General features: G+C 32.0%; 3 protein-coding genes across 10 annotated transcripts in view; 2 read left to right on the top strand and 1 right to left on the bottom strand.

Moving 5' to 3' along the window:
* Positions 1 to 27,776, top strand: part of LOC125840407 (uncharacterized) — a 203,681-nt gene that overhangs the window by 41,853 nt on the left and 134,052 nt on the right. The window lies entirely within an intron of this gene.
* Positions 14,220 to 20,180, top strand: LOC125840385 (transcription factor bHLH157-like). Of its 2 annotated transcripts, XM_049519356.1 has the most exons (11): positions 14,220 to 14,784; positions 15,264 to 15,467; positions 16,525 to 16,618; positions 17,120 to 17,161; positions 17,259 to 17,318; positions 17,604 to 17,765; positions 17,871 to 18,875; positions 18,957 to 19,058; positions 19,241 to 19,387; positions 19,535 to 19,660; positions 19,914 to 20,180. In XM_049519356.1, the coding sequence occupies exons 1-11, from the start codon at positions 14,687 to 14,689 to the stop codon at positions 20,001 to 20,003; spliced, it is 2,130 nt and encodes a 709-aa protein (XP_049375313.1). In that variant the 5' UTR covers positions 14,220 to 14,686; the 3' UTR covers positions 20,004 to 20,180. The 2 variants fall into 2 exon arrangements, with proteins under 2 accessions (XP_049375313.1, XP_049375312.1); XM_049519355.1 differs by having other exon boundaries at positions 17,604 to 18,875.
* LOC125840394 (ultraviolet-B receptor UVR8-like) lies at positions 20,508 to 25,835 on the bottom strand. Of its 7 annotated transcripts, none has more exons than XM_049519366.1 (11): positions 25,561 to 25,835; positions 23,966 to 24,042; positions 23,791 to 23,875; positions 23,504 to 23,632; positions 23,163 to 23,396; positions 22,776 to 22,991; positions 22,462 to 22,505; positions 21,871 to 22,059; positions 21,410 to 21,500; positions 20,921 to 20,964; positions 20,508 to 20,839 (listed from the first exon to the last, which is right to left on the bottom strand). In XM_049519366.1, the coding sequence occupies exons 1-11, from the start codon at positions 25,778 to 25,780 to the stop codon at positions 20,717 to 20,719; spliced, it is 1,452 nt and encodes a 483-aa protein (XP_049375323.1). In that variant the 5' UTR covers positions 25,781 to 25,835; the 3' UTR covers positions 20,508 to 20,716. The 7 variants fall into 7 exon arrangements, with proteins under 7 accessions (XP_049375323.1, XP_049375326.1, XP_049375327.1 ...); XM_049519369.1 differs by having other exon boundaries at positions 23,791 to 23,872; positions 25,561 to 25,826; XM_049519370.1 differs by having other exon boundaries at positions 23,791 to 23,872; positions 23,966 to 24,039; positions 25,561 to 25,824.

Raw genomic sequence — 27,776 nt, 5'->3', positions numbered from 1 at the left:
AATAGTAAAATTTTAAATTAATTTAATTTAGTTATGGTAATTTATTAAATTTGATTCTCGAAAAGTGAAATGTGATAAATATTTTAGGACGTTAGGAATAATCAAGTAACCCACGGAATATTTCTATTTTTTTTAATTGATTAAGCTTTATAATGTCGTACTCATAGTGCGACGGCAAAAACTGCGTGTGCGTTTGTGCTTGGAGTTAGGTAAAGGAAGAATATAGAGCTCTTTGTGTTTGGTATGAATGAAAAATTATTCATAAAAATGTTTTTGTTTTTCTTATAATTTTTATCTGATGTGAACTTAAATTAATCGAGAACAATAAATTTAGAATATCATTATTATAAAATAAAACAAATCTAGTATTATAAGATTATCCCTTTTAAAATTTATTAGGTCATTCATAAAAACTATACAATTCTAGAAGTCTGACTAAACATTAAATTATTCGAGTAACAAAATTGAAGATATTAACATAAATTTATTCACAATATTTATTTCAAAAATAACATAAAACCAAAGAAGTCTAACAGTTTGAAACGTCGATTTAGAATACATTTTGGCTTAGGGGTGAGATTAATATATAATTAATTTGCTTATTAGTGACAACTTATCAATGAGTAATGAGTTAATGACCTTCCTTCAAAGAAAATTTCCAAAAATGGCTGATCAAAGCGTAGGATTCTCCTAATTTGGAATTTTCCTTAGAAGAAACTTTGTTCGATAGAGTGGAGAAAGCTTTTAATTCCTTAGAAGGGAATTATTGTTTTTTTATTTTTACAATAAAACATAGCCAAAGACTCCGCAACAAATTGTTTTTTTTAACCAACATGGGTTTGTCGTGGGATTATTGGATTCCCCCTACTTTAATTATAAAGATCTAGGGTTCGAATTCCTGGACTGGAAAAAAAATTGTATTAAGAGCACCGCCCTTAAAAATAAATCTTGTATTATGCGAATTCAAATTTGATCAAACCTCAATACAAATACCTAATGAATAACCAAAAAAAAAGTGTAGACCATCTCATGTCAATAAGTTTATATTTTGGAGCTCAAATGTGGGACGTTATATTAAAGATGAAAGAATCCCAATTGTTTCACCAAACTTGTTGGTGAACCATAATTTATTAGTGATTATTATTATTATATCAATAGTATAACACATATCAAAATGACAAACACAACCAATTGAAAGTAGTCATAAGTGAAGTTTATTATCCCGCTTGAATTCACCAACCGTCCCATTTGACATGTCTAGTTTAGGCACATAAATGAAGTTTGGGCTTGATACTATAATAAATTCATGGCCCAATTTAAAGTTCTAGAAGTATTGTTATATGGCCCACTCTTGACTAAAGTCCCTTCGAAAAATTCAACTGGGCCGTCAGGAGATTGGCCCACTAGCCCGTGCACAAACCAAGGCCCAATTTCTAACTATGAAAAGTATATATTCTAAAAGTTAAGAATTGTTATGTTAATTGACACTCCGTTTCATTTTATTTGGCATGACTCATAGTAGGAGGGTCAATATAAATATACTTAATTTTCATTATGAATTTAAATATAATTACTTAAATTTAAACTTCTTCTTTTTTACATATTTGGAAATTAATGAAAAAATATTTATGAATAACGTGATTCGAAATAAAGGAGGTATAATTTGAGCTAATATCCTCGCAGGAGAATTAGTATAAACCATCTCATTTAACAATAGTTCTATTGATAAATTAGTTATAGGTGTGTGTGTGTGTGGGGGGGGGGGGGGGGAGGCATGGGCAACTAGGCATGCTTGTTATGGGAATATAGGCCTTTGAGTCTTCTGGGTACATGCTTTAATTAGGGAGCATTTTACCATTCAATGTGGAAATTTCTGATGCGAATTCGAATTTAGTTGAACTTTATTGTAGGTACCAAACACCTAATGGAAAACCAAAAAAAAAGGTGCACCACATGTAGAAGGCTTTTTGTTTCGATAGTTGAAGCAACAAAAACACATGCACACATTGGGAACCCTCATGTGACGATCAAGGTTCAATATCGAAATAATTCTTGACGTTTTCTCTAACTTTGTCTGTGTCAATAAAGAATTCGAAATATCTCGAATTTTTCAGAACAGGTTCGAGTCAAATAACACTAATACGAAAATCCAAGAACTCGTTCGAATGGATATATAGGTAAAGAGACATATTTGTCAATTTCTATATATTCTTTACTTTCATTTTCATGGTCCCAAAAGTTACACTATGTCAAAGCTTTCTTAAAAGAGAGAAGGATTATCATTTTCAAGCTTTTTGTCTTTAGCATGTGTAGATAATTCACTTGATTCCAAGCACTTAAAAGCCAAAATTTAATCGTCCCCATTTCATATAAGTAGGTTGGTATGTAGCTAGACAAAGTCATTGATATCAAACTTTTGAAAACAAGTATATAGATATTTATTTTCTTGTTACATATGTCATATCATTATGTGAATGGTTTATATATGAATATAACTTTTCATTCATCTTACGTTCTTGTCCAAATCAAATTGGCAACTATATTTATTACTCCTAGCTACTATACGTATGTACCATGTCAACAACAATAACAACATTTTAGTAACAAACAAGTTGAGGCCATGTAGCTATATAAATCCTCAAACTTTTCCTATGTTTATTTATTTAAACTCATCTCATATCAACATTGTACAACATATATATAGTGGAAGTGTGTCAAGTTCACAAGTGGATATGGCGTACATGATTTCCTTATATGCTCTTGAGTAATCAACGTCTCATGATGAGCTAAGGTTAAATTCTGTTAGAAATAACTATTATCGAATTAACAAATTGGATATAGTTCCTGTAGAATAGGAGTACTCCTAGCTAGACAAACTCTCCTCAGTCTAACCCTAGTCCAACGTGCGTCTTTGTAGCCTTGTGTATTTGTTGGATTTAAACATATCTCAATTGTATCAATATACGAATAATTTTTTCTGCTTTCAAAACTTTTTCATGCTCATTAGCTCAAGGTTTATTTTCTTATAATGATATTAGATTCAGGCTCATTTTAAAACTTGATTTATCCAATGTTAAGCTTCCATACTATACTGGTTGTCACACCTACTTGTGTGAGTGTGAGTTTTCCACCCTTATCGGTCGCGAAGGACACTTGATGATCCTTATATAATTTAAAATAATCTCACCTTATAAACTAATTTTTGAGACTAACCTAAAGATTTTTTCCTAACAGATGTTCTCCTTAACTTCTTATTTGAAATTACGTACAACATGTGAAAAAATAAGATATAGTAAAAGTTTTTTTTAAAAAAAAAAAAAAAAAAAAAAAGTGTGACGAGTTAGGGACATTTAAGTTGTACATATCAATACGTGCCATGTTTCTCATGGATGTTGGATTTGTCAAAGTTCAATAATTGAAATGGAAAACCGCCCTTTTCGAAATGACATGATGTATATGAAAATGATGGTGCCTTTGCTCTTTTTTGTTCAACTTGCCTTCCATTACACTCCAATAGCTACTCTCTTTTTTTCATTCCGTGTTTCATATTCATATTAAAATTTAGATAAATTTGAATATGCACAATCACATACAACTTATATTAAAAAAAAAAAGAGAAAAGAGAAAAATATTTTTTAACGATTCTTTTCTTATTTAGAACTCGAATCTAATACCTCTTATGAAGAGTCACATAGTCTTATTCATCCTATATCACCATGCACATTATTAGTCTTCAATAGCTACTTCTTCAATCCATCCTACTATGACCATTATTGATCTCCAATAGCTACTTATCCTATGCAAGATAACTCTTCATTCATTATTTATCAAACTAAACAAATTAGAATAAAATAGAAAAAAAAACCTCTCCTCCCCTATAATAGGTGAATTCATAATTTTCACTAAAAAAATTAAAACATGAAGAAAATTACATCATTGTCAGAGCTAGGGTAATGTGAGGGTTCATTTGAACTCCCTCGATGTCAAAAAAATACAATATATAAAAAAAATCATAAGTATTTTCTATGTCTTTATAGTAGATGTTGAATCCCTTCTTGACTTCTTTGTATGTTTATTTCTTTATATTTTAAACCCCTTGATAAATATCATAAATCTATCACTGATCTATGCACTATAGTTTTTTCAATAAAGGATCATGAATTGATCACTACCCCCTTGAACAAAAATGACTTTCCCACTACTCCCCCTATAGACGAATTATATAGAGCAAATTTAGTGGATTCAACTGAATCTATATTAAAATTTCTGACCAGATTGACCTATGGATACAAATTCAATAAATGTAAACATATAATAAGATCACATTTATTCTGAACCGCTAATTCTAAATATTGAATTCCCTGTTTTCTTGATTTCCTTTTTCAATTTTCCATTTCCATTTACTGAAATTAAATAAACTAAAACTAATCTTCCTTCTTAGTGGACTTCAACAACACAAATCACGAGTCTATATTACTGATCATAAGATATATGAAGTTATAAAATCCCTACATTAAAAGTTTTGTATAATAGTTATAATTATGTTGTTATTAATAAATTACTTAATAAAATTATTTGATTGGTTAAAATGTTTATTCATTTGATTGTGTATTCTACTCACCCACCAAATGCATATTGAGATTTGAGGTGACTTTTGTTTCCTAACTCATCCAGTCTCGGAAGAGGTAAACTTTTTATCGGATCAAAAAGGAAATTTGTCTCAAAGTGAAAATAGTAGTAATCATAAAGCCTTATTTAAATGTAACGATTCGTCTAATCATTTTGAGTATTACAATTTCTTTCTCTTGAATGATTTTTTTCGTAAATTTAAAATATAATATATGACTTAGAGGGATGGGTGATACGATTTTCAAAATAATCAAATATGTTTTAGAGATCAAAAAATAAATAATTCGGAATTTATATGTATCGAGATGACCAAGAAATTATAATGTAATTCATTATATAAAAGATTCATCAATTCTGATAAATCATTGTCTTCTAGATAATATTGATCATTTGCTGCTATGTTTGACATGACTTTTTAGGGATATGCTTAGATTTTGATTTGATTTTAATACGTGGTGACAAGAAATTTAAAGTTCCATTGCTAAATTATTTTTATTTATTTATTTATTGTAAATAAAGTTTCTAAGTGGCTTTCAACTTGATGACACTCAAATCATCAAAGAATTTATGGGGGGGAAACCAAGGAAGAAAAGAGAAATAAAATTGATATCTAAAGTCATAATTTCGAAGAAAAGAGAAATAAAATTGATATCTAAAGTCATAATTTTGAATCATACATTGGCCTACCCACCTATTAATTGAAGAAAGTATAATAGTTACTTTTATTAAATTGATAATATAACCTCTTTATTTGTTTTGTTTTTAATTCGATATATGGTATTCGTTTTGGTGTTTGATGGATTTGAGGATTAATTTCTTGAATAATCATCTAAGTTATGGAAATTGTCTATTAAAAAATTACTTTCACTTATTTTGGATCATAAAATTATTTAACTTATTTTTTTTATAAAAACATTATAAAAGTCTCATTTTTTAATTGACGTGTCATGTCATATTAAAGCAGCCCTCACTTTTAAAAAAATAAATATATAAACTCATATTTTCACTATAGTAAACCCGATTAAAAAGATTCAATTAAGAAAAAGTTTTTATATACTCAACTCCTTTTTAATTGTGTCATCTTAATCGGTTCAATAAGATAATAATCTAACTCGTTTAATTACTTCTTGTTCATAATGTTCAAGTAGTAAAACAATTTTTCTTAATAATTTTGTGTTGCAACATTTTTTATTATAAGAAATTATGCTTTATTGTACCATTTGTTTGAGTAACAATACTCTTTTTTCTTCTTCAACTTTATCAATGACATGAAAACAATAGATATATGAGTTAAAAGAAATAAATATAATTTTAGTACATAAAATATTTAGTAAAAAATTAAAGGGAAAAGGGTTTGAAAAATACCCCAATTTTGATCGAATTTACTGTTACGATGCCAAACTTTCATGAGGACCTATTACCCCCTAGACTATTTAATACCGTATTTTTTACCCCCTGAACTATTTAATAGTGTATTTTAAAGGTATATATGTACCGACGTGGACACATTACTATTTATAATTATGCAATATTTTTTATGTCCACGTGGGCACATATATATGTTTAAAATACGGTATTAAATAGTCTAGGGGTAATAGGTCCTCATGAAAGTTTGGTATCGTAACAACAAATTCAGCCAAAATTGGGATATTTTTCAGACCCTTATTCCAAAATTAAAAGATACTTATTACTTTAAGATATAATTGTTTGTGATAATTTAAGAATATTTTTCTATTGGTTGATTTATCTTTGGAAGAAAGTATTCTCACTGATATTATTACTTATAAGATTATTTTTTTATTAAAAAAATATGATTGCACTTTTTATTGTGGTTGCTATTTTTTTTCTTTCTCCTTTGTGTTTTCCCATTGACCCTTAATGATTGCTCATGGACGTATAGTAATTAGAAGTGGGCAAGTTACATATTTCACACGACAAATTATATTCGTTAATTAATTATATAATTTTTTATTATTGTTTTAATAAATAATTATAGAATATAAAATTAATCCCATTATTAGAAGTTTAATTTGAGCATTGAATATCCATTGTAACCATTGTAGTAAAAATTACTCCCTCCGTCCCATTTTATATGTCATTTCTTTCTATAAATAGTTGATCCATAATACTTGTCATTTCATAAAATCAATGCATAAATTACCATATTGTTCATTTTTTATCCTTGTGAGTTATTAGCCTTGAAAATATATATTTGACCAACTTAGATAAGTTAAGTAAATGATTCATGTTCATTGGTTAAATTAATTAATTAAAATAAATTAATTCATATTCATTGATTGAAAACTTGAGTTCCAAAAAAATTAAATAAGGGTAGAAAGGTAAAGTTACATTATTTCTTAATGCAAGTACAATGTAAAAAGGTGACATATAAAATGGGACGGAGAGAGTATCTAATATAGCCTTTGAATTTTGAATTTTTTTAAGGTTAATATATGGATCTCTAGAAAAGAAAAAGAAAAAAAAAAGCATGAAATGTGTATAATGATAATTGCCTTTCAAAAGTCAAAACATTTATGAACGATTTCATCACCCAAAAATAAAGGTAGAGGAAAAAAGGCTTGGGGGAACAACAATTCACCTAAGAAATTGATCGAACAATGTATACATATTTCGTCATTTCATAAGGCGTATAAAAATAATATTTAATAAAATGTATTAGTAATGTTGAAAATGGTTTTATTGTTTAAAGTAGTATACATATTTCGTCGTTTAATAAAATTGATGGAACAATCTCTGTACCATTTTTATTAGTTCAATAATATATTCGAGTCTTTTTTCCTTTTTATTATAAAGAGTTTGTTTGAATTGACTTATTTTGAATATTTCTAGGTCAGAATAATGTTTAAAGTAAGAAAACTTAGTTGCACTAATAACGTTATATCCTCTCCGCTCTCCAACGTATCTCATTTTCACTCATACTCTTCATTGCCCTCATCCTCACCATCACATACACCTACTTCACTATTCCACCTTTCATAATATTTATCTAAATTACAAACAAATAATTTTAAAATATATTCTTTTACTTACTTATCGAATAAAAGAAAACATATTTTCTTAGAAAATATTTTTCAAGAAAACGCATTTCGTCCTACCGAAAACACCCTTAGGTTGGATAAATTAGCTTCCTCTCATTGTCAATCCATTTTGTCGGTCTTATTCAATTTTATCGAAACAAATATCATATGAATTTATCAATAACTTTTTATCTGTCCCTTTCTTGATACCTCCCTCTTTACCTATTCTTTTAACCTTTAAATTTTTTTTTATTTTCTTTTTGTAATAATAGCGTAAATTTTATTGAAAAAGATATCAATAATATAGGTCGCCTAATTAATTGAAGTATATATTCGATTAATCGGGACAACTTTCTTTTTCTTAATTTTTTTGTCAAGTTTAATATAGTCTTATTAATCAACTTTAATACATATTACCTATTAACTTTTTTCAAGCCATTGATTCATTTTTAGTAAGAATCATTTTATTAAAAAATGTTTAATTGGTCGGTAAATACAACTTAAACTTAATTATTTTAAGAGTTAGTCACGCAAAATATTAATTAATTAAGAAAAGGGCAAAAGATATGACTAATAATTAATAAATTAAATTAAAATCTAATTAATGACGCCACAACTTAATTATTGGCCTTTGGTTGTACTTTAAACTATTTGCCTTTTGGAGAAAGGGGATCCAAGGAAAGAGAAAGAAAAAAAAAATTGAATAGTAATTTGGACAGAGTGAAATACATTGAACTTGTAGTGATAATGTCACTTTCACACATATGTTTAATGAAAAATGGAGTTGTCACCCTTTAAAAATCAATAGTATACCATTTGACAATAATTTTTGTTGTTCGGTATCTGTATTGGACATGATTAAATTTAAAATTGTGCATTGCAGAGTTCATTTCTAGGGGCGACACTTTTAATATGATGTTTTCTATTCTCAGGCAGTGGCGGATCCATAATTTTTTAGTTATGGGTGCTTAATTATTTCTAATTGGGAAAAAAGATAAATATACCCCCGAAATGGTATGCAGATACCTTCCGTCATACTTTAGGGACATTGGTGCCTTGTTGTCCAAAAACTAGAGCATTTATGCCCTTCACTCTAATGGAAGACTAAATAGGGACACGTGACACAATCTTATCTATCGATCCAATATTTAATAAATGTCGGGTCGGTGGATAAAATTATGACACGTGTATGTCCGTTAGTATAAAGGGTATATATACTCTAGTTTTTAGACGGCAAGGACACCAATGTCCCAAAAATATGACGGAGGGTATCTGCATACCATTTATGATAGTTCAAGGCTATATTTATTCTTTTTCCCTTTCTAATTTGAAACTGCTATTAAAAACTCAATATACATATTTGTACGAATTACTAGATTTCCTATATAAATAATAGTGTTGGCTCTAAAATGTAATGGGTGCTCAAGCATAAACTTAAATGTAGATCCACCACTGTTCTAAGGAGTCATAAATTTAAACATGAGACATCTGATTAAGGATGAAGGGATCACAACTATTCCACCTCGACGACCTATATTTGTAGTAGTTTTTTTTTTTTTTTTTTTGTTAATTAATCGTTAGCTTTTAATGGTCCTTGTTGTTGTTGTTTTGTTATAGCTTTCAAGAAATGATTTCCCTAGAAATTCCAACACTAAGAATCATTCAAGTCATCATCTATTTTAGTACTATTTAACAAAAAATTTAATGCTAAGGTCAGATCAATTGAACAATTTGTTCAATAACTCAATAAACAAAGCTCTTATGTATACAATAATTTTCTTAAAAACAATATTATTTAAAAATCAAACATCCAAGTTAATTATGTGGATGGTAATCCTTTTTATTTCTCTAGGTATAATGACAAATCAAAAAGTTCAACTATAACAATGAACTTAGGTTTTGGACAAGTTTTACAAATCGCTTCACTAAAAAACACAATTAACTAACGTTTGCTCAAAAATTACACCTGCAATTTGTTTTCCCCGCATCTATAAAGATAACTAATTGAACATGAGATTATAGTTATATCCTAATGTCACAATTTTTTTAATTATTCATTATTTAAAATTTATTGACTCGATTAATCTATTTTAAATCAGGTATGACAAAAAGGTAAACCATATTCTCAACCGAACTTGAGACCTTGTGCTACTATATATATAGGTATATGTTTTTTTTTTAATTACAACAAATTCATAAAGTTCCTTAATTTTTTTCCTACTAAATAATATGACGAGTATTTTTTGTAATCAAATGACTTTTTCTTCGAAATTATGCAATACATGTTATTTTCAATATAACAAATCAAATAGTAGTAATAAAAATAATAATATCAGAATAACTAATCTTAACATAACTTATTGTCGAACCAAACCAACCTAATAAGTTAAGTGAGAATCTAGTTGTTAATTTTCTAATTAGTCAACGAAATAATAATAAATCTATTAAGTTGACATCAACTCATTATTCCAAATTAAATACAAGTATTATTTATACGTGTTGCGTTATTCAACGTTAAAAGAACTTACACATTAATTAATTTGTCTTTCATAATCAACAAATTATATTTATTTTGAAGGATTAACAAATGTGCATTGCAGAATGGTATCGACGGAAATATTTATTAATATCTAGTTGTTAATTAAGTTGACTTGATTAATAAATATTGTACAGGTTGTACCTATAGTAGTAGTACAAGTTCAACTCCTATTTTGAGTTTGATGTAAACATTGTTATATGTTTAATTTATATTTAATTGTCAAATTTTAAAGTTCTTAGATTATACTAATAAATAAATGTGCATTATTCAAATTTTAATTATAAATTCATCTTCGTTGTTAAGTGCTTTTATTTAACTTGGAAATAAACACTTCTTTCTTGCTATCGATGAGTATTGTGAAATAGCCGAAACGATTCAATGGAATCGATGACCTGGACATAAATTCTAATTAGGTATTTGGATATGCAATTTTATCTCACGATTTGAAATCATAAGATGAATTTAAAGTTAGGACATGCGATTTTCATCTCATGATTTAAAATTTCAAATTCTCAAAAACAAAAAACTTAATTTTGAGAATCTTATATCATGATTTCACGTTTTTCAAATGCAAAAATTAACCCACATATTTATATTTTGTAATAAAAAAACTCACCATTTTATAAATACATTTTTGCGTGACTACTCAAAAAGTGATGAAATATATGCACAAAATATGAGCATAAAAATATTGATCAACAAACGGCTTAAACAATATAGTAGACAATAACTTATGTTCAATTTTACTTTTTTATCAAACTAATGTTCGATCAATAAATCTTGTATACTTTTTTTTTAGAATAACTTTATGATAGTGTATTATACTTTTGTTATTAACTTTTGCTTATTTAGTAAGATTATATAAAGAATTGAGATAACTTGATAGTTTCACAACTTAATAGGGTTGTTATATTTATGAGCAAAAAAACATAACTTGAAAACTTAAATTACATGTCCATACAAAACTTTAACTCATCTCATCGGATATCATATCATTATTTCAAATCATAATTTCATCAAATATGGCCAAATGAGCCCTAAGAAAATCATATTTACTTAAAATTATTATTTTCACATATCTAATATTTTATATTTACTTAAAATTAATAATTTTAACATATATATAAATAAAAATTAATAATAATAAAAAAATGAGGCATTGAATCTAAAGCAATTATTTTAGTGACCTCCTTTGAGCCGACCATGTGAAATGGTTGAAAACTTTCCATTATTAATGATCTCAATTAGAAAACTTTTGGCTAATGTACGATTTACTTTTTAAAGCTAATTTAATTTCATAAAATTCAGATTAAAATTCAAATTAATTTAAATCTGAAAAATATCAGACAAGGTGACAAAACAATGTATAACCTATAATGCGCATGTTACAATTTACATACCGTAAAACTACAAAAAGAATAAAAGAAAAAGGGAAGAAAAATACCACACCACCTGTGTAAACGATGGATACCAACCTGAATTGTGATGAGATGGTTAGAATCCTTCATTCTTAATCAAAAGTTTCGAATTAAAAATTATTGTCTCAAAATAGACCTTGCTATGTGCTATTCAAACATGCTCAGACTTCAATACGAATATCCAACGTCGATTAGAAGAAAAAAAAGGGTGGGTGGGGTAAAAATGTGGGACCGGAATCCCACTATTTGTTAAGGAATCATTGAAGCCAAGTGTGGGGCAATTGAAATACGAAAAAGCCAAAACAACACATTATCTTTAATCCAATACCCACTCACCACATACTTTTATATATCAACAAAAAAAACTATAATTGTATGTTAAAATCATAAATTTCTAATGTATTTTTCCTTTTTTAAAATTTTGTTCACTATTACATGTCTATCACACAAATTATAATGGAGTATTAATTAATATTCTATTCCATTTTAATTCGTGTAAAGTTATTAGTTTACCACAAAAAATTAATCAAAATTTATTAAATAAATTTAATATTTTTAAAATTTAAATTTAAAATTTTAAAATTATAATACAAGAAGTTACAGATTCTTCTCATATTAATATAATAATGAAATTCATTTGAATTTTAAAAAATAACTTACATAAATCAGAATGGAGAAAGTATTTTACTATTACAATCACCATGCCAATTCACAATTTATTTAAATAGAAAAAAATCATTTTAAACTATGTTTTATTATTTTTGTAAGCATGTTTTTTAATACTTGTGGGCTTGTGGCTAATTCTATTATTACATTATTGTTATTATTATTACTCCTATTTTTTTTTTCAATTTTATTAATGTCTTGTTTTTTATTTTTTTTGCTTCATTATTATATTATTGTTTACTTTTTCTTTTTGTTTTTAACATGTCATTTTCATTGATATTGTTTATTTATAGGTGTAACGGGTAATATTTTTACCTTTATGAGATAAAAATAAGACTACGTACAATTTTTTTTTTTATATAATTAATAATAAGATTTACAAAAGCATTATAAAATCCGATCTCCGTCTCTTGGCGCTTTATTTATACACACAATGCTCTGAATTCTCAAAAAAGTCACTTCACGCTTTCCGCAAAGCCATCATCTTCGGCTCTCTCTCTCTCTCCTCGTTGCCGCCGGTGCAAAACAACACTGAAATTACTGCCGGAAAATGAGTTCTTCGTCGTCGTCGTTCTTCGTCTCTTGAAAGCTCTTCGCAGTACTCATTTCATTGATTTACTTTCATAAATTGCGTTGTGGAAGTAGAAGAAGGAGTTCAATTCGAGTTACTAATTATGGACGCTAAACAATTTGAAGTTTACAAAAGTTCTTTCCTTTGAAGCTTCTCTCTGTTCGTCAAACAATTAGCTTAGTAAGTGAAATTTTCACCTACCTTATGTAAATGTTCTCTCTTTTGTAATTACTGTTTTGCTTATCCTTATGGTAGTGTAGAAGCTTTGATCTGTCTGCAACAGTTGTATACTATTGTTTTGGTTGAATCGAAGTAGATATTTGCACACTAATTTTGTTGAAGTTGAAAAAATATTAGCATTTGAAGTTTAGATTGGGGAAAAAATTGTGGATGAAATTGTGTTTGGACTAGTTAGTTCACTTGAAAACAAAAGTTTGTAAATGTTGAAAATGAGTAGAAATCAGTATTGAAATACACTTTTAAGGCATTAGCTCAATAATTCACATGAAATTCAAGTAAAGTATCTACAGATACTGAATTGTGTGCAATTATTCAGTTTTTACATTTAAATCAGCTGTCAATATCTTTAAAAACTTAAATTTACTAGTTAGTTCACTTGAAAAAAAAGTTTGTAAATGTTGAAAATGAGTAGAAATCAGTATTGAAATATACTTTTAAGGCATTAGCTCAATATTTCACATGAAATTCAAGTAAAGTATCTACAGATACTGAATTGTGTGCAATTATTCAGTTTCTACCTTAACTAAGCTGTCAATATCTTTAAAAGCTTAAATTTACTAGTTAATCTGATTAAATTTTAGAAAAAAAAATAATATAAATTTAGCTGCACTGATTTGGTGCAAAATGAGAGAAAGATAGAACTTTAGAAACGATATCATGTTTTTTTACTTGGTCTCAGTAGGATAAGAATTTCAAGAAATTAATGTGTTCTCTTTTTCCAAAGTGATAGATTAGCATCGAGAAACCACCAATTCAAACTGCAATATCAAAATTTTAATATTTGAATTTTTTTAAAGAAAAAAATATTTTCTTTTGACTAAATTGAGTAAAATTTTAACCTTTTTTTAGTGGTAAATTGTGATTTCTTCCTTCATATCTGTTGTGGTGAGTCAATTCTTGTGTTTTACTTAGTTCAAAGTAAAGTACCTCCAAGAAGCTACTTTCTGAATCTTTTGTCTTGGTGTAAAGATTGGGATGTAAGTGATGAAACAGGAGTTTTCGATTTTATTAGCTCCTTAAGTTTTTATATCTTATATCTTTTGGATGCGTTGTTATTACTGTATAGTTAAGTTTTGACTTCATGTATTTTAACTTCCCTTGCATTTAACTGGAGTATATTATCACTGTGTGAATTTTCTCCTTACAGTTTATCCCGTGGATCTGGCTTTGAGTTTTGGATTCTCTCTCGGTTATTTAGTGGAAGCATCGAGTCGCTGTGGATAAGGATTGAGGCTTCTTCTCTGCTTGTCTTGTTCTTTGATCAGCATTTACTGCATTATTTGCTTCTCCGTTGGTGTTAAAGTGATGGACGTGTTCTCAGCCTTGCTATCTCCTTAATTTCCTGCTCTAAATCCATTTTTATGCCCTTTGTATCAATTTCCTTTCTGATAGTTGGAGAGATCATCAAAAGAATGGACATGTTGCTTTTGACTTCAACTGAACCCCCAATGAAACGCAGAGCTGGTTTATTTATAGTTCAGGCTGGGCGAGGCTCATATCGAGGAAGTTAGTCTGGTAGTTGGTGGTAAATTGGGTTGCTATTTTCTGAATTTTGGAGCTTTTGATTTATTTAGAATAAAGAAGAATGAGTGCTGCTTCCTTGAGGCATTTCCTGGAAAGTCTCTGCTTCAAATCTCCATGGAATTATGCAGTGTTCTGGAAGCTTCAGCACCAGTGTCCTACGTAAGTTGTTTCTTAGCCCATTTCATTGCGACAGTTCAGTGCCCTATCTAGCAAAACAAGGATAGAAAAAGACAAAAAAGAAGTATATTTTCAAGGAATCTGAATTATTTTGTGTTCAGCTTAGTGTATGTTTCCGCAAGCCATCATACTTGATTTGGACTGGTATGAAGTTCCTATGGAGAAAATACAGTGCTATACACCTTTTTGATTACATCCATCTTTCTGTATTCTGTGAAAATTTCCTCTCATTCTATTTATTTTGCAGCCCATGAAGAAAATGGGATACTCTTTGTATTTGCTTAATATTTGTCTTTCTACAGGTTGTGTTACTGAATCAAAAATGTATTGCATTTGTAGCATTGTACTAGATCAGCTTTTTTTTTTTTAGAGGATTTAGTCTTGGGTGGTTTATAATCTGTACATGCACTGAACGGTTGAGACTAGTTGCTCACTTACATTGGCTCGACTTACTTTTGCAGCATTTTGACATGGGAAGATGGATATCTGGATATTCCGGGTGCTAGAGAACCTTACAGAAGTCAAATTGGCAATTATTATAGCAAATACTTGAATGAGTTATCCCCAAACTGTGGGTCAAGATCACATAATGGATATTTGGGTGCACATCCAATTGACTTAGCCATGGCTGAGATGTCAAGTACTTATCACATTGCAGGAAAAGGGTAGATCATTGATTTCTCTCTTTCTGGCTTCTGTATTTTTCTATTTGTTATTGAAATAGTAGCATAGTTTGGCTTTCCTTATTAATTAGCTTCAGAAAAATTGACTGAAACTGGCTAGCGATGTCATGAGCTTTTGTGGCATTCATTCCCAGTGTGCCCTTATTTTCCCCCACGTCCCATTCTATCAACAAATTCTCTATAATATTAATAATTTGTTGATCTAGATCAGCTAGAAAAAAACTAATTGTTCTTAGATTGAAAAGTTCTCTACAAATTCTCTTGATAAACAACTGTAACAAACTTGCTTTTCTTGGTATAGACGAGTGTGTATATTCCAAAGGGAATTGCATTCCCTTCCCACAGAGACTAAAGAAGAACAAATATGTTAAATGTATCTTACTGATTAAAGAAGTGTTGAATACATTATCAAGTGGATAAACACAGGTAAACTAGTTCATAAAGGACAAAAAAATAAGAAAAAGAAAATGTGACTAACTTAGCTTCTCCTTAGAAGTTGCTAGTGTTTTTGATTAAGAACCTTTGAGATTTATCAAGTTTGCACCATCTTTTAAATTAAGAGAAGTAGCTCCACCTTGTTGGAGGAAGAGAGAGAGAGGGGGGCTAGCCATAATCTCTGTCAAAAGCAAATGGGTTTATGATTTCTCTTATAGACGGTACAAGATTTTTCTGGTGCTGGAAGACCAACTTATGGAAAGATCAGAGTGGTAATAACTATGGAATAAATCTTAGCATACATTTCAGGTTCAATATGCCACCACAGTGGACGAGTGAAAGCCATACTGACTAGTGAATTTCTGCATTCATAAACAAATATTTTCTCTTTATTCTTGATGGTTTATTAAGCAACCACTTCTGCCTGACTTACTCCTCGATATGTGGTCAAGTTTGGATCTCCATTGCATCGTTATCATTCTTATTACTTAATCATGATCCTGATAAGCTGAGAGCTATTTTTGTTGTCATCTCCTTTTTTTGTATGATATCAAGAGTCAACTTTATTGTTTTCCTTATGTGTCTTTTGTTGAAAATGAAACAGGGTGGTAGGTGAAGTGGCATCTTCGGGCATCCCACGCTGGATTTCTTCCGACAGTCTAGCACCTGCAGAGCTTGGGTTTGATTCTGTTGCTGAGGTACATATTAAATTTGGCATCTTTGCTTCTGGGAAGTGTAATTTATTGCTTAACTATTTGGCCCTTTTCTCAATTGAGATGAACCCATGTTACACTTAAAACACTCTGTCAACGGGGCCAAAACTGATGTAGCTTGATGAAATGCTGCTATTCTGCCCCCCATTAGCCGGACAAAGTTATCCATTTCTTTTTATAGTAATGGGGTCTCTTCGCAGGCCCAGCTTTTCTTCTTTAACTTTAGTTGGTTAAATAAAAAGATTAACTAATTTGGACCTCTTCGGTTAATGTAGCACAAAGTGATTTTTAGTATTACGGATAACTAATTTGGACCTCTCTTGTTTATGTAGAACAAAGTGATTTTAGAATTACGGATAACTAATTTGGACCACTGTTAATGTAGAATAAAGTGATTTTTCAAAAGTTATGGATAACAAATTTCTCAAATTTTATTTCTTGACTTGAAGCATCATTGATGGATTGATTGATTGAAATTTGTTGCAGTGTCCAGATAAGTGGATGCTTCAGTTTGTCACTGGCATTAAGGTGAGTTTGTGTAGCATAAGGTTTGAGGCAGTTTTATTCATCTCTTGTTTGAACAGTATTCCTTAAATTAACCATATAAAATATCTTTCTTTTTCAGACTATATTGCTGGTACCTTGTATTCCTTATGGTGTTCTTCAATTAGGATCAGTGGAAATGGTATGTCATGTTTTTGATATCACAATATTTCCAATATCTGAACTTCATTGGATCTTTTTTTTGCCAAGTGATCAAAGTTATTTCTGATGCTCGTCTAATGGAAACTTAAGCAGCATATGAAACTTCATAATTATATTTTAGTCGTGATTTCTAAGGTTTGGGGTGGCCATAGAACTACAGGATGCCTCATTTACTTTTTTATCCCTTGCATCGTGGATGTGCTTACATGCAGCGGTATCTTTATACGGTCATTCACACAATACTGTATTTCTTTCACGTAATCAGGTAGCTGAAAACATGGAGATAGTTACCAATTTGGCTGAAGAATTTGATGCCCATTACAAATTTGTGGAGAGCTTTTTACCTGGTGGAGGAAGCCGTGAATTTCTTCTACAGTCAACTCTCTCAGAGACTTTGAATATACCATCTGCAACTACCACAAATAAGGTGAATGAAGATGATGTAGCTGCTGATATACCAATTCTGATAGAACAAAAGCTATCAGCTGCATTTCCGATGACTTCTTTAATTGAGGTTCAACATCCCTTTCAGTTATCTGGACAGCACATGCAAAATATCCTCGAGGATGAAAATGAAAGCATAATTAGCAAATTTGTTGAACACATGCCAAATGTTCTCGAAAATGCAAATGGAAGGGAAATTGCAATGCAACATGTGGACATGATTAATCTAGTGAAGCAACTCGCTCATGAATATTCTGATGATAATAGATCAGGGATAACTGAAAGCAGCTTTGGTAGATCTTCTTGCCATACAAAAGATATAGATGCCTTTTCTTACTCTAGCTGCAACGTTGGCGGAGTCGGTGTTTCTAATGAGGTGGATTTTTACTTTGATGGAGACATGCTAGATCCACGATCTCTTGGAATGGATTGCAGTGACACTGTTCTCGGAAATGTAGGTAATTCTTTTAGCTGCCCAACAGAAGGTGAACTTTACGAAGCCTTTGGAAGTACAATCCACAACTTGTCTGGCTTTAGTGCAAATATTGCTAGCAAATCCATCTATACAGAAGATTGTACGTTTAATATTGGGCCATCATTTGGGCAATCAAATGGATGGAATCTGAAAGAAGATAATACAGAGAATCTTCTGGAAGCTGTTGTTGCCAGTGCTTGCTGTTTTTCTGATGATTACTCACTACACAAAGTGGCTGGTCTGGAGTCCTTAAACATGTCATCAGGAAAACCTGTCCCTTCTCGTAAAAGGCAAAATCAATCTGCAGAAAGTGATTCGGTTGGAGAGGCAGTTACACGAAGCACTCTTACATCGGCTTCAGCTGGGGTAGATAAATATGCTTCGACTAACTGTCCACATTCTGCTTCTTCATTTGATTATGTTGTCAGTGCATTTAATGAGGGGCATCATCAGACAAAAGTCTTTAGCTCTTTGAGTTGTCACAAGGAGTCAAAAATATCTAATACTAACAAGAAAAGGAGACGGTCTGGTGATAGTCATAAGCCCAGACCACGAGATAGGCAGTTAATTCAGGACCGGCTTAAGGAATTGCGGCAACTTGTCCCTAGTGGTGCCAAAGTAAGTCTAGCTTCACCTTAGTTCTATTAGGTTATTTTCTTGTACCTAGGATTAAAATAACTTTTTGTTTTCTCCCTGCAGTGTAGCATTGACAGTTTACTAGATAAAACCATAAAGCACATGCTGTTTCTGCGAAGTGTTACTAATCAGGCTGATAAACTAAAGTTCCAGTCTCAGATAGAGGTAATCATTCCGTGGTTCACATATTCATCTATTATTTACTTGGTTTTTGGTTGCAAAGTATTTTTCATTTCGAGTCTAATTTCACTAAAAAATGTTATGTCGAAACCATACCCTCTGCTATCTTTTTCTGCGGGTCCATCATTTTGTCAGGTCCTAATTTGATTGATCCATAAGTACTGCAGGTAGACCCTGACAAGAGCCTTCAGTCACCTCAAGTAAAATCTAGTAATCAACAAGGAACCTCTTGGGCTCTAGAATTGGGAAGTGCGGACCAGATATGCCCAATAATTGTCAAAGATTTGGAATACCCTGGACACATGCTTATAGAGGTATATCATATGGCTTCACTAGTCCTAGTTTCTTACTAGTTTTCGCGTTATAAAAGAATTCCCTGCTCTAGCACCACAACTAAAATCTGAGTACTCCTGACATCTGTCTGCATTATGAAATTTTGAGCTGACATAAATTTCAAACAGATGATGTGTGATGACCATGGACGTTTCTTAGAAATTTCTGATGTTATTCACCGTTTGGAGCTGACTATTTTGAAGGGCGTGATGGAAAAGCGTTCAGAGAGCACCTGGGCTCACTTTATTGTTGAGGTAGTCTCCTTTCACAAACTAATTCCTTTTTACTTGGAATAGATCTCCATTGTAGCATATGATTGAGTTCAGTGGTTCCTTGTACAAAATTATCAACTCTAGGGATATTTATTTATTTTTGGTTAAACTCTAGGGATATAATAATATGGGGAAGACAAAATTGTTTCAAGTACTGTTATTTTCTAACTTAATTAACAAGATCAGGGAAATGACAGTATACGTTGTACTGAAATATTTTTCGACTTGTTTACAGGCCTCAGGAAGCTTCCATAGACTGGATATCTTCTGGCCGCTGATGCAGCTCCTACAGCAGGTGCCAAGTTCTGTTTCACGCAACATCTAGTTGGTTTATTGAATTATGCGGAGATTTGACGATTGGGAGCTTTGTAATGAACCTGGATTTAGTATTTTCTATAATATGTATCTATCAAATAGCATCTGTAGTAGTTCACCTTGAACGTGTGATATTAGTGTGTAGCCAGCCATGTGAATTAATGAAAGCTTGAGTGAGTTCCTATTTCCCTGCTCTCTCTAATTTTTTTGTTCATCCAAAAAACTAAGAATGTGTGAGTAGCAGAGTGATTAGAGAATAGAAGAAATTCTTCCTAAATTGAGAAGTGAAATTGCCATAGTGTGTGTTTAAACAAGTTTTCTTCCTTGCACTTACGCTCAATCCTTCCTTTCGTTAGTACTAAAACATATGGCAGCTCTTAAAGAAATGTTTCTCCTTGATCCAGCCTTCGCCATCTGTAGTGGCCAAGCTGAAGCTTTACATGGTATTCCTTTCTCAGCTTGCCACATTTTTCTTTAACATGCCAGCAAGATTGTCCATAAAAGATGAATTTTGTAAAACTTAAAGCGGAAAAAGAGCTTATCATACACCAAATAAGTCTATAAAACTTGAGAAGAATACGTGAGTTAAAAATATGTTACAATCAACATGCTGTACATTGATTTAACAAATACTACAGCTCTAACATCTTCAGAATCTTGAAAGTAAACCTGAGAGTTGCTGTCAGTGGGTTACTTAGCCATTCTCCAAATAACGGAGAGAGATCATGGACGGCTTTCAGCAAGTAATAGTGTGTGCCACCACCCACACGCTACATTCTTTGGCGTACAATCATCGGTGGGTACTTCACAAGGATCATTACGGTCAATTGTATCACCTAGGCCAAGCTGGAACAGAAAGGCAAAAAGGTTTGATATAAACATAAATAAATGTAATATTTGTGGAAGAGTAATAATCTCTTTACATACCTGACCATACTTGTTCCATCCCCAGCTATAAATTTTGCTGTCATCTGAAGTCAAAGCAAAGGATATCTTTAGATTACTAACATATACATATATAGACAGATTGACAAGCTACTGGCTTCCTATTGTCCAACTCTTACCAGCATCTGATTGATTTAACACACATTTGATAGTGGAACAACAGACCATATGATGTACCCACATGGGTAGGAAACAAGTATATTCAAACTCGTTGTCGAAAGCATATTTACTACTAGTAAAATTTCAAAGATATCTCAGTTACAAATACTAACTAGTCACAGTTATATAAGCAATTGCATGGAACATCTCCATCTCAGATCACCACAAATAAGATAATTATGTCTAAGATTGAACTAAGTGAATCCTAGCTGTCTTCAATTAATAATAATAAAAAAAGAACTCGGTTTGTCCAGTTGATCAGGACTGAAAATGCACTTCATCTTCTTGACAGTCTGGAGTCTGGGCGCTTACCTGTCATTATGGCGCTATGGCGAGCTCCACAAGACACAACCTTGGCATTCTTGTTCTCCAGTATTGGGGCATCCACAAGTCTAGGTGATGTCTGTAATAGAAATCTCCTGTTGAGTTTCTAAGTCCCTCAAACAAAGAAGGTTTACAAAAATGCAGCCGCAGAACTGCAAATATGTAGGGAAATATATGGTTTAACTAATTGGCTGTCAGAAATTGACAATATCTCTTATCCCTTAAGTGTCTAGGTACATTTAAAAGCTACAACTGTGGTGGATAACTTCTGGACTGGGATTTCATCAAATCCCACTTCTTGGCACATCTCATTGTACGACTAACCAAACTCTTAAATGAAATGATAATTCAGCTTCAACTAGATATTATTATTGGACATTAGAACTGTCAAGTCCACAAACAAAAGTTAACTGGAAAGACATTAAACAAGTGAAAAATATTGGACGCACCTCTGTGTGGTCAGTGCCTGTGCCTAGACCCAATTGGCCAAACTGATTTCCCCCAAAAGTATACACACGCCCATGATCACATAAGCACACAGAGTGCCACAGTCCACCTGCCACGGCTTCTATTCTAGTGTTCAATAGAGAAGACACACAAGTTGGCCTCAGCACGTCATTTGTATTACCTAGTCCACACTGAATACAAAGAATGAGGCTAAGGGACTGACATTAAGAAAAGGAGTGTACTGCGAACCAGGCACCACAAAGTTGAAACTGCAGGTGTAAACTTACTGGTGCTTTTGATCATTTTTTTTTTTAATACAAAATCTGACAACATTACAGTTGTCTGCTAGTGTGAAAAGATACGCTATCAAGTGCCAAACATTCAATTCTAGCAACAAAACATATATCCACAACACTATAAGCAAGATGCAGCTAGCTCAACATTACTCTATATTTCTTTTCTTTGAAATGGAACATTACTCTGTTTCTAGTTGTGAATCTGAAATTGTAGAGAATAGCATGTGAAAAATTCTTTTGAGGGTAACAGGACAAGACACACATCACATTTCAGGTGTGATAATATGAAACATTTACCTGTCCATACAATCCCCAGCCAAATGTAAGCAGCACCCCAGTATCTGACAATTGAAACAAAGACAAAATTGAGCAGAACGACAAATGAAATATCATTCTCAACTTTCAAATGCAAAAAGTAGAGACAATGATTTAAGATGAAGTCTAACTTCCCTTGTAAAAGGAGTAACTCAAAGTCATTCAAACTTAAAAACCTAACAAATTTCCAAAAGCATTCTTCTTTTCTTCACACATTGTGCAGCTTAAATTGAAAAAAAAAAAGGTATCCCTAATAAGAGCTCAAGAGAAGTACTAAAACTTAACTCCATACTAACCTGTGATTACTGCACTATGCCGACCACCACAAGAAATACTCTTTATGTAGCTCCCCAAGGCTTTATGTTTCTGACTCCCAAGGCTCCGGTCAGGTCCATCATGTGAAGAAGCATCCAGACATGGTATAAGATGAGGAGAAGCCACAATTTTAATCCTGGAGCCTAAACCAAGCTGTCCTTCACCTCCATAGCCCCAACCCCATACCTGTCCCACATCTAAATCCGGCAAAAATATGAGGCATCAGGTGTCTTGCTTTACATTATAGTTCTTCCATATCTTCGTACTTCATATGACCTACAAAACTATATGGCGTAACCACAAAGCAACCGACTCCACTTCTAAAATGACAGTAACAGGCTATGGCATGCATGGAGGAGTGAAATTACCTGACAATGCTAAAGTGTGGCGCCCTCCAGCAGCAACGGAGGTTATCTTCACCCCTGGATCCAGTTCTACAATACAAGGTGATGCAGAAAGAGATTCGTCAGCAAGGGGTGGGCTTTCAAGTTCTTGTTTAGCCGTCATTGTTCTTCTCCTCTTTGCAGTTTCTTCAGGTTTTTTATTATCTTGGTGAGCAACTGAACCACCAATTGGCTTGGAGCCTTGAGATTGAGGGCTTTCTGCAGAATTAGTCCTTGTAGTATTAGATAACCCCACCAGGGATAAACATGCAGCTGAACTGGCCAAATTCTTAAATGGTTTAATCTGGAAATTGAACTTCCATTACCTTGGTCAGTTGACACTGATTCTTTCCGAATAGCATCCCCTTCAAAACTCCCTCCAGAAGCGAAATTTGCAACAACCTTGGAAGAAGGCACACATTCTTTCCAGCCCCATGTGTACACATCATTCTTTTCTGTACAGAAATATATCACATAACCATATGTCTTTGCTGTCTTTCATAATATTTCAAGTAGAAATAAGAAAAGAAAATAGAAGGTTCTGCCAAATAACATTCTGAATTAGCTGAAGAGGTAGCTGACAACCCAGAAAGACTGGGTGAGAGTATATTACCAGTAACAGATACACAATGTGCCCAACCAGCTGCGGCTTTCACGATTGGATCTTCAGTTGGAAGCGGAAACGGTTCTGGAGTCTCCTTGATAAATTTAGTAATGAAAGAAGATAGCAAAATCAATTCAAAGGAAACTATATAAATGAGTCCATACAAGAAAGATTTGCCACATACCCCATGTTTTCCAGAAGTCAAGTAGCTTTGGCCTTGATCATCTGCAGAACCCCACGTGATTAGTTTTCCAGATCCTGCTGCCAAATCATCAAATAATACATAGTTAAAACCCAAAAATCAAGGGTCATGTCATTTTCATGAAAAATATTAAGAAGGTATAAAATAGGATGAGATTGGAATGGACTGAAAATCCAGAATGGAATAGTTTTGTTAAGATTGGATAGGTATTCATGACAAAGGATTAGTTGTTTTGCATCAGATGCATTTCCTACCATTTAATTTGCTTTTATAGCTTCTGTCTTTTCATCGAATTCTACAAAGATGCATACAATGCTTCGTTAAGTTGTGCTTATATGAACTACAATTTTGTTCTTGTGATAGTAGAAACTGATGTCTCAAAAACAATAGTAGTTTAGCCTTGGTAGGATGCAAAGTTAGCAAGACAATGACAAAAACGGTCTCTTATATCTGGGAATAGGTATAGAATAGTCCCTAAAATATATATCAATTGTTTAGTGTCACCAGAAGAAGATCATTAGCAAGAAAAAGTATGTCTTAGAACCTTGATGACAACATTAAAGTCCACATTAAGTGACTCAACACATTTTGAGCCTCGCTTCAGGGCTTAAGCACACTATAAGCTCACTATCGACAACACTGCTTAGAGGCAGACATATATCATTACGCTAACGAGCAAAATCTTAGCTTGAACCTATTTACGGATGGGCAACATCAAAAAGCAAGTATGAATTTTCTACAACAGTTCCAAGAGGAATTGGTAGTTGGGTATTGAATCGCTTCAGACCTGGAGAATGTGCCGCTAGGTAAAGTATTCATACATATCGTCAACAACACCGAGATATTGGCCCATGATCATGTTTACTTTATCTTTAAGAGCCGTTGTGTTAATTGAGGAAGGTTTTTTGGTGACAATACCTGAATGGAAGTCTAACTCAGAGATGTATAAGCCTCCTATGCAGGTGGTTTGACTCCCTTAGGAGATTTGTAACAGATTTCAGATAGTATGCAATGATTTAGGCCTGAATATACCAAAAAGCTGACCTAATACCCAAAAATTCACCAATTACTACACTTCCGCTTAGTTCAAGCTTTTCCGTAGCTATTGTTCATCTTCCTCTGCTTGAGGCCTCATACCCTAAACTAATGTGACACTATCAAATAAAATGAAGGTACAGAGGTCGGAATCTTATCTTCACAGTTCGCTATTCTAATCTTCACAATTGGCTATTCCACATTAACTCTCTCTTAGTCCACTACATTAATATGAGAAAATATTCATGTCTGAATTGATAAGATCTGAGTCAAACTAACTAAAGTTTGTTGAAAAAAGTCAGAACAATCTCCAGAACAAGCTCTGGAAGCTTCAAGAGTTATCATACTTGTCAATTAGTACCAACCATCAAAAACTTCATTAAGTTCATCATCGCAGATCTCAATATCTGAATATCAATAGAATAGCTAGCAACACAAAATTGAACAAATCTAGAGATCTACTTCTTCTAATTCATACATCTGTAAACATCTAGAAAAATTCATATATGAACACAAATCCATACAAAGATTAAGCTTATAACCTGAAATAGCCATAGCGAAACCACAACCTCCTCCACATACATCCTTCCATGATTGAACATCGATTCCGTTCTCCGGCAACTGAACTTCCACCGGAGAAGTTAACGGCGACTTATGAGACAATACTCCGGGAAGATATCCCCACATTAACACCTCATACTTCTTCTTCTCTTCCTCCATTTTCAATTCCTCTTCCTCTTCTCTTCCACCATTTTCACTCATTTCTTCAGAAAAAATCGAAATTCACAAATTTTCTACAGAGAAGTTTCCAGAACTTTTGTTTCAGAAGCAACTAGAAGCTACCAAAGAAATTAAATTAATTGTAGTGGAGAAATAAAATAATATGAAAAATCAGAGGCGTATCATTAACAGGTAAATTAATAGTGCCACGTCGGATCAGTTGGATCTCAGGAGACACGTGTTTGTTTGTGGCAGCCCTTCTGTTGTAAGCCACGAATTCACTGGAAGTTTCTAGATGGACTTTACTGACGTGGCACAAGCTTGTCCGTTGGATGTAAGATGTGTATTGCAGATCAACGGACAAGTTGTCAATAGCCAAATGAAAGTTCCTTTTTTTTTAAGATCATAAGTTTCTTCCGTCCTTTTTTCCGCTAAAACTAACATTGGTCCGTTCGATTTGATATTGAAGTTTATTGATTTAATTTATTACTAATAACTATAAAATTACAAGAATTATTCAGTTATTGATTTGATCATTTGTTAAAGTTTCACATAATTTTTTTTTATTGAAAATTACAAAGAAATAAAGTGACAAATCAAAAATAAAAAAAGTTAACAAATTACATCTTTGTTTAAAAGCAATCTAGTACTTTTTGTAGGATAACTGAGAGTTTAGATGGTTAGAAATAAAAGTATGGGGCTAAATTATAAATCAAAAAATTATATACTATCAACATTCGACAACAACATACCTAACAAAATCTTACTAGTAAAATCTAGAAAAAATAAAATATCTGCAAAAAACCATACCCCTATCTCTTTTGAGGTAAGGAGACTAATTCCAAAGTATCCCGGTCCAATATAACACATTAGAATAATGTAAAAGGAAAACAATAATAGAGAAACAAAGCAACTAATAAGAAAATAATATCAAATAATGCAATAATCTAATCACAATCAACAAAAAGTAGTGATGGAATCTCTTTTTTTTATGCCAGGAAGTCACTAGAAGACTCTGCCAGGAAGTCACTAGAAGACTCTGGAAATTTCTAGTTGGTGGAGGTGGGCCTTTCCATTGGAAATTCCTCTAATTGTGTGCTATGCGGTGGGTTCTACCATTTAATTGTCTCTTCAATTAAAATACTCCGTCTCATTTTATATGTCATCTCTTTTTATAAATAATTGATCCATAATATTTGTCATTTCATAAAATCAATGCATAAATTACAATTTTCTTCCCTTTTTATCCTTGTGAATTGTTAACCTTGAAAATATTCATTTGATCAACTTAGAAAAGCTAAGTAAATTATTCATGTTCATTGGTTAAATTAATTAATCAAAATAAATTAATTCATATTCATTGATTAAAACTTGAGTTCCAAAAAATTTAAATAAGGATAGAAGGGTAAAGTTACATCATTTCTTAATGCAAGTGCAAAGTAAAAATGTGACATATAAAATGGGACGGATGAAGTATTAATCAGGGAGTTTCTGTAAGGATTTATGGTTTTTTACTCAATATTAATCTTTATTTCAATTGTCATCTTTAATTATATGTGCACTAATAATAACATATTCAATATATTACAAGTGGTATGGTAAAAGATAGAGTCAGATTGTACACAAATATTATCTATCTGATGGAGATAGAGAGGTTATTTCTGATAGATCCTTGATTCAAATGTAATAAATTCAAAGAAGGAAATATTATGGGATATGGGTCTGAAAAATGCTCCAACTTTGACTGATAGTGTTGTTACGATACCAAATTTTATGGATGACCTATTATCCCCTTGAACTATTTAATAGTGTATTTTAAAGGTATACATGTGCCCACGTGGACACTAGAGCTGTCAAAATGGGCTTGGTCCGCTAGGCCGGCCCAACCCAACCCTTGAATTAAATGGGGTTGGGCTCAATTTTTTTAGCCTATTTAGGAACAAGGCTTTTTAGCCCAACCTCATTTGGCCTGCTGGCCTCGTAGGCCCAACCGCAAGCCTCAGAGGCCAGCCCGCGGGCTGTGAATTTTAAAAATATT

This window comes from Solanum verrucosum, unplaced genomic scaffold, assembly GCF_900185275.1.
Source record: "Solanum verrucosum unplaced genomic scaffold, falcon-dt-bn FXZP01000137.1, whole genome shotgun sequence".
NCBI lineage: Eukaryota > Viridiplantae > Streptophyta > Magnoliopsida > Solanales > Solanaceae > Solanum > Solanum verrucosum.
Note: the sequence above shows the minus strand (reverse complement) of the source record. Positions and strands in the feature narration are given on the sequence as shown.